The 12,955-nt window shown below is 43.2% G+C and overlaps 1 protein-coding gene across 6 annotated transcripts in view; it reads left to right on the top strand.

Annotated features, from left to right (window-relative positions):
• Positions 1-12,955, top strand: part of clip3 (CAP-GLY domain containing linker protein 3) — a 59,914-nt gene that overhangs the window by 32,990 nt on the left and 13,969 nt on the right. For all 6 annotated transcript variants that reach the window (XM_048522505.2, XM_048522502.2, XM_048522500.2 and 3 more), the window contains 7 exons: positions 795-1,031; positions 2,671-2,806; positions 3,912-4,040; positions 6,650-6,784; positions 9,925-10,048; positions 10,491-10,555; positions 11,169-11,241. In XM_048522505.2, the coding sequence (XP_048378462.1) occupies positions 795-1,031; positions 2,671-2,806; positions 3,912-4,040; positions 6,650-6,784; positions 9,925-10,048; positions 10,491-10,555; positions 11,169-11,241 (899 nt within the window). The remainder of the gene's footprint in view (positions 1-794; positions 1,032-2,670; positions 2,807-3,911; positions 4,041-6,649; positions 6,785-9,924; positions 10,049-10,490; positions 10,556-11,168; positions 11,242-12,955) is intronic.

Below are 12,955 nucleotides of genomic sequence, written 5' to 3'. Positions count from 1 at the left end.
GTAAAGCACAGTTAGTGTCCTGACAAACACAAGTTCAAATCCCACCATGTCTGTTGGAGGAATTCCAATCCAAGGAATTAGGGTGGCACAGTGGCCCAGTGGTTAGAACTGCTGCCTCACTGCACTGGGTTCGATTCCACGCTCGGGCAACAGTCTGTGTGGAGTTTGCACATCCTCCCCATGACTGTGAGGGTTTCCTCCCACAGTGCAAAAGATGTGCTAGGTGGATAGGCCATGCTAAATTACCCCATACTGACCAGGGATGAGCAAGTTAGGTGGGTTAGCCAAGGTAAATCGATGGTTACAGGCAAAGGGAAAGGGATGGGTCTGGGTCTGGCCTGCTTTCCACACTGTAGGGATTCTGTGATGCTAATTCGTAAATGTTAAATGAAATCCCATCACTAAAATGATCAGATTCTCCTTAAAAGCCTATATGGTTCTTTAGCTTCCTTCAGGACAGGAAATCTGCCAACCTTACTCAGTCTGGACTATATGTGATGCCAGACCTACAGCAATGTGGTTAACTCTTAACTACCCTGCAAATGGCTTACAGGGGGAGGGGTAGCTCTGAGTGTACCTGTACTGCATTACTACTACCTTCTTGATTAGGGGGATGGACAGTAAAGGTTAGCCTAGCCAGCATTGTCCACATCCTATGAAGGTGAAAAATGTGCTCCTTGGCTCAGTATTACACTGTTCTAGTGTTTTTGTTTGAGCTGCTTCTCCAATCCTTGCACTGCTGCCTCTCTACATTTCTGACTGTTTAGACTTCTCGTTCTTTTCTCACTGAACAGAATCGAAAAGGACAAGTACCCGCGGATGTGGTCCCAGATCCGATGGATATGACTCTGGACAAAGCTGAGGCAGCGATGGTTGCTAAGGAACTAAAGCAGCTGCTGCTCGATGCAGTACCTCTGAGCTGTAACCTTCCCAAGGTCACCTTGCCAAACTATGACAACATCCCAGGCAACCTGATGCTCACTTCACTGGGTCTCAAACTAGGGGACCGCGTTGTCGTAGATACAGATAAGGTAATGAGGTATTTTGTAGTGGGCCGACACTCCTTGTAACCACAGCTGTCCAATGTTGACTTTGCGGGTTTGGAGTCCCATGATGATCCAGTGGCCTTCAAAGTTTATTTTGTTCTGGTCTTTTTATTTTGAAGAGTGGTTGTAAGGCCAAGGCGGAAAGCAGTCTGTGGTAACGTAAACTGTCCGGAAGGCCTTAGGTTTTTTTTAATGCAGCCTGAATGGGGGTTGCCAGCTCTCTCAGATCAGTGTTTCTGGGTTTTGGTTTTTTCTGTAGCATCAGAAGTTATTGACAGAATTAGAAGCTTCAGTGAATGTTTCCTGGCCGCTACTGTCTCTGAATTTTCTCTTGATTTTTTTCCCTTCTGGATTGGAGAACTAAGTGTGAGAATATGTGTCTAAATTTGCCTTTTTACCAAGGGGTGTGTTTATGGGATGTTACTATTTTGGAACAGTTAGTTAGTAATAGGCACAGTATCTAATATTCCGTTAAGTTTTCCGATGAAGTTTCTCTTTAGTTATTCTAAGTTTCTCTTTCTTTGTATTTGTAACTGCACTGTTGGGATTAGAAAAGGTTACAGTCTAGGCTACATTCTTGAAGTATTTTGAGGGGATCTGGTTTGGTTCATAACAGTATGATGGATCAGGAATGGCTTTTATGCTGAGAAGCCGAGCTATGGAGCTGAGGCCCATGATCCAGAGAGCAGGGAGGAGGTCAACTGGCTGTGTGTAATTGTATACTAAAGTGAACAAAGGTGTCATGTGGTGCATTGGTAGTGTTCATACCTCAGGACTAGGACCTCCATGTTCAAGAGGGGAGGTGATGGCTTAGTGGTATTATTGCTCAACTTCTAATCCAAGACTCGGGGAATATCCTGGGGACCTCAGTTTGAATCCAGCTACTGCAGGTGGTGGAATTTGAATTCAATGAAAAAAAGAGGAAAAAGAAGTCTAAAATTAAGAGCCTAATGATGATCACAAATCCATTGTAAACTGTGAGGAAAAATGCCCTTTAGGGAAAGAAGCTGCCATTTCTTACCTGGTCTAGTCTACATATGACTCCAGACTCTCAGCAATACGGTGGTCTCTTAACTGCCCTGTGGGCAATTAGGGAAGGGCAATAAATGCTGCCTGGTCAGCGACACCTTCATCCAATGAATAATAAAGAAAGCTCCCACCTGCTCCAGAGGTGTGTAATAAAATCTCAGAACGGGTTAATTAGATAATATCTAAAATGAATGAACTGGTTAAGCCTTAGAGAGGTAAGAAGATCTTGAGTTTGACCCATCTTTGTAGAGCATCCTCAAGTACCTCGCAGATGTTTGTGGATCATTTTTCTGTGCATCACAGGTACAGAAGCCATTTTGAGCACGGCAGGGTTCCTCAAGGCCACTGATTGGATAATCTGGGATTTTGGCCAAGGGAGGAATTTTAATCTTGTAGTGATCACAGCTCCACACAGGGGTCACATGCTCAAATTCCAGGGTGGGGGTTGGATGCCAGAATTTCATTGCTCAAAAAGGGAGAGGATTTCTAGTCAGGTTATGGTGAGTTTGTCATCTATCTGGTGTTACTCTGTCACCTCAAGCTGTGTGAATCCTGGGAGACCGAAACCTTTGATTTGTTTCTCCACTTGTTCCAGGTTGGAACGCTGCGATTCTGTGGCACCACTGAGTTTGCCAGTGGACAGTGGGTTGGCGTCGAGCTAGATGAGCCCGAAGGGAAGAATGATGGCAGCGTTGGAGGGATAAGCTATTTCATTTGCCCTCCGAAACATGGTGAGAAGAACTTGTTCACTGAGGTTGTCCTGCAGCTGAAAGATTGGTCCTGTTACGATTTTATAATTAGGTTTCTAAGTGATCTGCCCTCATTCTTCTAAACTCCAATGAATACATTCCTGAACAAACCAGCCTCTTTGCAGACATTGTTCTTGCCATGCCAGCAAAAAGTCATGGAAATCTTCTATGCATTCCCTCCACCGCCAGAACATTTTTCTTGAGATAAGGAGACCAAAACTGCACACAATACTCTAAATGAGGGATAACCAAAGCCCTGTATAGTAGCAACAAAATATTCCTGTGCCTGTATTTGAATCCTCTTGCTATGAAAGCCAACATTCCATTTGTCTTCCTCGCAGTTTGCGGTACCTGCATGCCTACTTCAAATGATAAGTGTATAATGGTGTCCAGGTCTTGTTGCACCTCCCTACTCCCAGTCTGCCTCCCTGTTTATGCTACCAAAGTGGATAACCTCACATTTATCCACATTGTACTTCATCCTGCTATGCATTTGCTCACTCAGTCAAGTTGTCTAAATCACACTGAATCATCTCTGCATTCTCCCCACAGCTCACCCTTCCGCCCGGCTGTGTAGCATCTGCAAATTTGGAGAAATTACATTTAGTTTCTGCATCTAAATCATTAATACATATTGTGAATAGCTAGGTTCCATGCACTGATCCTTGCGGTACCCCACTAGTCACTGCCTGCCATTCAGAAAATGAGCATGTGCATTCCTACTGTTTATTTTCTTGCTTGCCAGTCAATTCTATATCCATGTCAATACACATCCCCCAGTCCCATGTGCTTAATTTTACTCTCAAATCTTTTTGTGGGATCTTACTGAAAGCCTTCTGAAAGTCCAAATAAACTGCATTTACTGGCTGCCCCTTCTCAACTCTACTAGTTACATCCTTAAGAAATTCTAATAGATTGGTCAACATGATTTCCCTTTTATAAATCCAAGCTGACTGTGACCAGTCCTGTCACTGTTCGCCTAGTGCTCAGCTATTAAATCTTTCATAATTGACTCTACATTTTTCCCCCACTATCAATGTCGGGCTAACCTGGCTGTTGTGTTTTTGTTTATTCTTTTGTTTTCCAGGTTATTTTTCTCCAGTGTCTAAAATCAGTAAAGTTCTCGATCAGACCCCATCTTCTGTAACCTCGACACCTAAAACACCCAGAATGGATTTCTCTCGAATGACTGGGAAGATGAAGAAAGATAAGAAAGGTACCTTTGTCTCTAATTGGAGTTCCTGCAGTTTGTTGAATATTTATACGGTGTTCACCCTTGGTATATTAGCTCGATGCAGTTTGCACATGCACGGGCTGCTATTAATGTAGTTAATCACATCAGCCAGTTTGTACTCTAGTGAATCCCACGAATGGCAGTAAGGTAAAAGATTAGCTAGCCTGTTTTATTTTTTGGTTATGAAAACAGTAAATGCAGGGAAAAGGCAGAGATAACGATGGAACTCTGATATCTGAACTCTTCTTTCTCCATAGATGCTGCCAGACCTGCTGAGTTTCTCCAGAATTTTTTGCCATTTATTTCAGACTACCAGCATCTTGTAGTACTTTGCTTCTCTTTGCTTGTTTTGTTATGCGAATTTTGACCACGACCCCAGAGAGCTCCCCTCCCCTTCAATGCTGGGGGCTGTCGCCCTCATTGATAACAATGACCAACAAGTAATAGTAACTTGGTAGCATAATTATTCTTTGCTTGAGGATGGCTTTCTGTTCGGAACAATAACGTTTCCTTGGTTAGTACCTTTGGGCAGAAGTTTAAGGAGTCAGCTAAGGGACAGCACCTGTGGCAACGCAGCAGTCTCTTAGTACTGCATTGGGAGTGTGAACTCGAGGGAGTGCAGTGACCCTTCGAGACATAACTGGACCAGAATGGGAACTTTGCCAAGTTCCAACAGCATTGTCTGTTATCCTACTCTGTAGATTAATTTAGGCTTAGACATTTCATGACCATGGTTTGTGAAAGCCGGTGGGATTCCGTTGCTGGAAAATAGGCCTTGGCAGGAGGACCCGGCATCATTCAAAGTCTCCAATTCATTGCTTACCAAAGTATGTTGAAAAGTTGCAATGAGTGGACAGAGAGTGGTCGACATTCAGCGGAGTGTTCAAACATTCAGACGCTCCATTTCAATGTATTTTGCGGTTTGTTAACATTAGTGAAAAGATCAATGACCGAATGAGATGAAGTGGAGTCATAGCCTGTATAATATAATGGAATGTATGGGTGGTTATAAAGCATTGATTTTTATCAAGGGTTCACATGCTGTGGTGTAAGGTTGCCTCTTGACAGGCAAGATGTATGTGATAATGTTCTATTAATGTATGGTTAAGTTTAAATCCAAAAGCATGTTTGAGTGAATATTCTTTGTGTGAAATTATTACAGCTATCATCCACTTAATAACGGAATTTAAACCCCATTGCATTCAAACAAGCAAATTAGGAGCAGGGGTAGGCCATTCTGTCCCTCAAGGCTGCTCCACCATTCAATGAGATTGTGACTGATCGGTTTATATCATGAATTCCACATTCTCATCTCAGCCCTGATAATATGGATTAACGTTCAGCAAGATCAGTCTATCTCCGCGTTCGAAATATGCAATGACCCTGCCTCCACAGCAGACAGTTCCAAACTCGCACAACCCTCAGAGAGGAAAAAGAAACTTTCTTCATCTCTATCCTAAAAGGATGACCTCAAGTTTTCCTTCTGCTATGATCCTGGCTCATGTTATTGCTGGACAAGTCAGATCACAGCAGAAATATTGCTTGATCGATCATATTCTGTTTTTGTTTTCATTTACTAAGGTGGTCTTTCATTGAAATGCAATGCAGCAGATTTGGTTTTGAATTGAAGTTTATTTCACAAAGAAAATGTAGAATAAACTGCCCATTTACATATAATACAAATTACAAGATTTTTCTATTTGGTGTCTTCCCTGGTCATTAGTATAATTGAGCTCAGACTTTCTCAGCTTCAAATTACTCTTTCAGTGTTCTAACCAAACACTTCTGATTTCAAATGAAAACCCTTACACTGAGGAAAGCTATTTCCTGTTTCGATCGAGCTCCTTTCTCTAGGAGAAACTGTTTTTATATCTAACCTTGGACAGGATGTCTGCAAATTGAAACAAAAGAAAGCTTCCCAACTATGAGATTCTTCCAGGCCAACAAAGCTTGTTTCTTCTAAACCGAAAGCAGGCTAACATTGTCAATGTGTGCTTCCTCTGATCATAAAACTCTCACAATACAAACAAATTCCCATTATCACTCCAGGACCCATCTCAGTCTCATTGGTTTTAGAAAAAAAAACAGATTTAGAAAGGCTAACAAATGAACAATTAAACACCCTCATACACACGGACCAAAATAATTCACCAGTTCAAATCCAAGATGTAAAATAAACTGTTATATATCACACACTTTATCTCTTACTGATTACCTAGAGTTTTTCTAAGTCCCCAACTATAATTAAATCATTATGTCCTAGTCAAGATAGGGAGCTGAATAAAATCATTGTCTCACTCAATTTTTAAGCCTGTCAACCAATTGACAATTATTCCAGCGACTTTTGATTGTAATTATGTGCAGACGCTGTCTGTGTAAGTGTCTCCTCACCCGTTAATCACACACCAGTACCCTGTTGTGGTATATTTTTCTTAGATTTCTGGTTCCAAAGGTTTGGCTCCTATCACAATGACAGATAATTGGCCATAGCCAACGTGGTGTTTATCCATCTCTCTCTCTCTCTCTCTCTTTTTCGCTCTCTCGCTCTCGCTCTGTCTTGCCCACCCTCCCCCCAACCCCGTTCTTCTCAGCCATGAGAAGGAAGTCCCTGTCTGTGGGAAGCCTTGATCGAGAAGGTGCGAAGATTGAGATTGGAGACCAAGTGTTGGTTGCGGGTCAGAAACCAGGAACAATTCGGTACTATGGTAAAACGGATTTTGCTCCAGGTGAGTGAAGTCATTAAGAGATATTTAGAGTGAATTGTGGGCTTTCACTCATGGGACCATAGGACTTAGGAGCACAAGTAGGGCATCTGGTCCTTTGAGCCTGTTCCATCATTCAGTAAGACCATTGATCTGAATGTGGTGTCACTCCATTTTCCAGTACGAGTCCTGTAATACTTTTCTCCCTTATTGATTAGAAATCTGTCAAAATCAGCCTTGGATAAATTCAGTGGCAGCACCTCCACAGTTGGAGAATTCCACAGACTCATGACTTTGTGAGAAACAATTTCTCCTGATATCCATCTTATTCTTAAACTGCGTGCTTGTTCTAACCTCCCTTGTACAAAACATCAGCTTGCACTGTGTCCACTCCCTTCAGAATCTTTGTAAGTTTCAATAAGATCACTTATAAACTTATCAGTTACTCCATTAGGTAAAGCCCCAACCTGTTCCAACTTACTTGCTTCTAGGTGAGACAGTGTTGTAGTGGTATTGTAACTGCGCTAGTATTCGAGAGCCCCAGGCTAATATTCTGAGGATGTGCATTCAAATCCCACCATGGCAGATGGTGAAACTGGAATTCAGTAAAAAGCTAGTTTGATGGTGTTGATTGTTGTAAAAACCTGTCTGATTCACTAAGGCACTAATCTGCCATCCTTACCCGGTCTGACCTACATGTCACACCAGACCCACGGCAATGTGGCCAACTTTTAACTGTCCTCTGGTCAGTTAGGGTTGGCAATAAATACTGGTCTCACCAATGATGGCCACGTCCTGTGAATGAATAAAATCTGTTAAGGCCTTTAACCCAGGAATTAGTTAATGATGTTACATTGTGGTACCATGGTCCCTACCAGACATTAATAATTAGAACTCGATCATGCAACTGTGTTGCCTTGGAATGTTGCCAAGGAGTGGATAGAGTACTAACTATCCTCGTCCTGGAGACACTGAGTCGTCTGTTCTGTAATCACTAAATGAATCGGAGATGTGAATTCAGGCAAGCAACCCCACCCACTAAATAAGGTTTCTTATCCTACATATCGATTGCTTTTTTTAAAATCAAGTTCACGTTCGCAAGAACTGATACTTGCTTTTCATTTAAGTTTTATTTAATTAATTGAATTTAAATGTATAAACCGGTTGAGTTGAAACCACATCTGCAGGGTATTAGTGCTCCCTTTGGATTTCTAGTCCAGTTCAGAACTGTTCACCCTTTCAGACCTCTAGACAACGATGAGGAGTGTCATAAGCTCCACCGACTATGATGGTGTCATCGTGTGGTCTTGATGATAGAACAGCCTGGGTTCTTGAAGAACTGAGGGCGGCACGGTGGCTCAGTGGTTAGCACTGCAGCCTCACAGCGCCAGGGACCCAGGTTCGATTCCAGCCTCGGGTAACTGCCTGTGTGGAGTTTGCACATTCTCCCTGTGTCTGCGTGGGTTTCCTCCGGGTGCTCCGGTTTCCTCCCACAGTCCAAAGATGTGCAGCCTAGGTGGATCGGCCATGCTAAATTTCCCTTAGTGTTCAGGGGTGTGTGGGTTATAGGGGGTCTGGGTGGGATGCTCCAAGGGGCGGTGTGGACTTGTTGGGCTGAAGGGCCTGTTCCACACTGTAGGGAATCTAAACCTCTGATCCTTCTCAAAGTCCCTGCAGATACTTTCTAATCATCCTGTTCAAGATGGTATTACACACCTCTGGAGCAACTGGAGTCTGGGTTTCCTGTCTGAGCGATAGGAGTGCTGCCATAAGAATCCCCAAAATCTGTCACAATGTCCTACAATGTCTATTACATCAAACTAACTTGTTACTAGTTGTTATCATGCAGAAAACCATACCTTGTTAAGTACGACGGACCCTCTGGTCAGAGCAGGAAGTGGTTTTCCCCTTTCATAATGCTGCAATCTCCAAAACTTTAAAGAGTTTGGTGCCAGTTTCCATCCTCATGCGAGGCAGCTATTCATACAATAGAGAGCTATCCCTGCCCAAAGGGCAAGACCTCAATGAGCTGGGTCACCTACTGGCACGAGAATAAACTCAACATCACTTCCTGGAGGGCACCTAAGGATGGGCGATAAATGCTGGCCTAGCCAGTGATGTCCACGTCCCATGAGTTAAACTTTAATACGATATGGATATCATTAAAGAGATAGTGGATTGCTTGAGTTCATTCACAGAGGAATTATCCTCCTCCTCCTCCGCACCCTGCTCCCCGCAAGTGAATAGTGATTGCTTCATGACTGGCATTTACGTCTTGTTTAATGTCCAATCTTGTCCTTAAGTATCAAGAACAAAGGAGCCAGGATGAAGAACAGTTAGTTCTGGCAACTCTTCATCTGCTGAGAGGCCGTGAGACTTAACATAGAACATTACAGCACAGTACAGCCCCTTCGGCCCTCGATGTTGTGCCGACCTGTCATACCAATCTCAAGCCCATCTAACCTACACTATTCCATGTACGTCCATATGCTTGTCCAATGATGACTTAAATGTACCTAAAGTTGGCGAATCTACTACCATTGCAGGCAAAGCGTTCCATTCCCTTACTACTCTCCGAGTAAAGAAACTACCTCTGACATCTGTCCTATATCTTTCACCCCTCAATTTAAAGCTATGGCCCCTCATGCTCGCCGTCACCATCCTAGGAAAAAGGCTCTCCCTATCCACCCTATCTAACCCTCTGATTATTTTATGTTTCAATTAAGTCACCTCTCAACCTTCTTCTCTCTAACGAAAACAGCCTCAAGTCCCTCAGCCTTTCCTCGTAAGACCTTCCCTCCAGACCAGGCAATATCCTAGTAAATCTCCTCTGCACCCTTTCCAAAGCTTCCACATCCTTCTTATAATAGTGTCCAGAACTGTACGCAATACTCCAAGTGCGGCCGCACCAGAGTTTTGTACAGCTGTAGCATAACCTCTTGGTTCCAAAACTCGATCCCTCTATTAATAAAAGTTAAAACACTGTATGCCTTCTTAACAGCCCTGTCAACCTGGGTGGCTTAAACCATTAATCCTCCTTTCTCCTGATCCACTGAGTGTTTCTGGCATTTTTCTGAGTTCTATCTGTTTTTTTTCTGGGGCTTTAGACAGCTGGCGATCAGCTCCATTGGTTATTCACACCATGTCGATTGTTTCCCTCGCAGGGTATTGGTACGGTATTGAGCTGGACAAGGCGACTGGGAAGCACGATGGCTCAGTGTTTGGTGTCCGATACTACACCTGCTCTCCAAAATACGGGGTATTTGCTCCTCCTTCCAGGGTGCAGAGGTAACTGTCAGTGGTCATTGTTTTGTGTGTCAGGAGATTTATGGGGCCAGTGCATTGTTAATTTAAGACCCTCTTGATTATGTACAGGGTTTGATATTTTTGTTTCTTTTTCCAGCTGAGGGATTGGCTTTCATTGACTCTCTTCATAAAAACCTTCCTGACAGAACCTAAAACAGTTCTGGCTACTTCTGATGTCCTACCTTGACAGTGTCACATGCAGCTCAGCACCTTGTGAATCACTGTAGAGTCTGTTAGTGACCAGTTAGAGAAATGCCTGAAAGTCTTATTGTCCATTGTGGGCAGACCAAACAAAGACTCTTAACGCTCCATTCCAACAACCTACAGACCAGGAAGCTGCAGAAAATTAACACAGCTTGTCCCCATGAGTCATTGTTCGGAGGTGTATCAAATGAACAATATTTTTCTTCTTTCTATGCTGTAGGATTGCTGGGCCCAAAGGACCCCCGGCTGATGGGACCATTGGCAAAAAAATTCACCAAGTAACAAGTAAGTTGAGATGACATCACTCGTAAAAAAGAAACTGATTTATTATTAAAAGAAGAGAATTGTGCAACTTGGAAGGCGGCCGTTTGGCCCATCGTTCCTGCGTTGGCTTGCTGCAAGAGTGATCCTGTTTGTCTCAGTCCCTTAGTCTTTCACTGCAACTTTCAAATGTTAAATGGAGGGAAGCCTGACAATTGTGAAAGGGAAAGGGTTCCACAGCTCTGGCATCCTCAGGAATGGGTAAGAGATTGCACAATGAACCCTAATTTTAATGCAAAGATGATGCAGAGAATTTGAGACCGGTGGTTACATGGATTGGATTCTACACTGTTTTGTGTTCTTGAGTCTCATCACTGAAAGCCACATCAAAACATTATAAAAGATCCTTTATGGTCACTTGAAAAGCAGCTTTGATATGCTGGGAATGGAATGAATTGGAACCCAAATTCCAGGACTAACAGAGAAGTGTACTGACCCATTGTTCCAATTCTGTATTTGAGTAAAACTCAAAACATTTATCACAAGTGACAGGTACTTGCAGTAAGATTTGGATCAGTGCTAATGTGTGTGTGGTAGCATTGGATTGATTTTGGTTTCCACCTTTTTGTTTCCACAGTGACTCAACCCAAGAGAAATTTAGCAGCTGTGAGGACTCCCAAAGACATTGCATCAGAGAGTTCCATATCCAGGTAATGTGTTGTTCTGTACTGGCCAAGTAGCTTGCCTCCATCTTATAAACAAGGAGGGATAGAATAGAGAAGTACTTAAGGTGGAGAAAAGTGCTACTCACCTGCTTTATTTATCTTCTTCCTGAGCTTATGGCCTAATATTTCAATGTTAGGCAGGAACACATCACTTGGTAAAACAGCTCCGCCCAGTCATTTCTCCTTCCTGTAACTCAGCCTCCTTTGAATCCCTCTTGTCGCTGGTCTCTTCAGTCCTCCAAGCCATGTTCTTGCTCCCCTTAGATCTGAATTTGGGGCACTTTGAACAGCCAATGGAATGACCTCCTTGTGGCCAGCCATACTAATTTGGAACAAAATCAAAGTTGCTGGAAAAGCTCAGCAGGTCTGGCAGCATCTGTGAAGACAAAAACAAAGTTAACATTTCAGGTCTGGTGACCCTTCCTCAGACCCGTTCCCAATTTTGGGTCACTGGACCCGAAACTTTAACTCTGTTTTTGTCTTCACAGATGCTGCCAGACCTGCTGAGCTTTTCCAGCAATTTTGATTTTGCTCCTGATTTACAGCATCCACAGCTCTTTTAGTTTTTACGCTAATTTGGAATCTCAATTCAGGCTGACTAGTGCAAATGCAGGATGCTCTCCCTTTCCTCGCCTAATGATGGAGGTGTTGGGTGTAGTTCGCAATGGTAGAGAGTAAACCTAATGACACCTTCACAATGGCAGAGACCACCTAACGTTTCTTTACTCGTTAAGAGGATGTGGTGCCATTGGCTGGGCTGACATTTGTTTCCACCCCTCATGAGCGTGTGCTGCCTTCTTGAACAGCTCCTTAGGTTGTAAGGACACACACAGTGCTGTGAGGGGAGGAATTCCAGGTTTTTAACCTAGTGACACTGAAGGAACAGTGATGGTCAGGAAGCTGAGTGGCTTGAAGGGAACTTGCAGCTGTTGGTATCCCATGTATCTGCCGCCCTTATCCTTCTGGGAGGTTGAAGCGGTGGGTTTGAAAGGTGCTGTTGGAGGAGCCTTGATGAGTAGTTGAGGAACATGGAGCAGTATGATACAGGAACGGGCCCTTTGGTAATGATGGCAGTTTTCTTCCCTAAAGGACATTGGTGAAGCAGACTGTTATGTTCCGACAATGGATTCATAGTCTTAGTTATATTCCTAATTCTAGACTTTTTTTTTACTGAATTCAAATTCCACCATTGGCCATGGCAGGATTCGAACCCGGGTCCCCAGAACATTAGCTGTCTGGTGTGGAGGTGCTGGTGTTGGACTGGAGTGGACAAGGTCAGAAATCACACGACGTCATAGTCCAACAGGTTTATTTGAAAATACAAGTTTTCGGAGCGTCAGTCCTCCTTAATCAATTTAAACCTTCTAACTGATTGAAGATTTAACAACATCTTAGGTTTGTTTAATACATCCTCATCAATAGTGTGAACCTTTGATCTTTTAGTTATAAATTCTGTGTCTGATATTACCTCTGTCACTAACACCTGAAGGAGGACTGAGGCTCTGAAAGCTTGTGATTTCAAATAAACCTAGTGTCGTGTGTTTTCTGATATTACCTCTCTGGACCATCCCTGGATTAATCGCCCAGCAATAATACCACTAGGCTATTGTCTCCCCAGAGGGTCACGGGGTGAAAAGGGATGTGAAGTGCTGTTATGAATTGTACATATTCCTGAGACTTTTACTCGGCACATAGGCTT

The sequence above is a fragment of the Stegostoma tigrinum genome, chromosome 39 (assembly GCF_030684315.1).
Source record: "Stegostoma tigrinum isolate sSteTig4 chromosome 39, sSteTig4.hap1, whole genome shotgun sequence".
Lineage (NCBI taxonomy): Eukaryota > Metazoa > Chordata > Chondrichthyes > Orectolobiformes > Stegostomatidae > Stegostoma > Stegostoma tigrinum.
The sequence above is the reverse complement of the archived record's forward strand: the minus strand, read 5'-3'. Positions and strand labels throughout refer to the sequence as shown.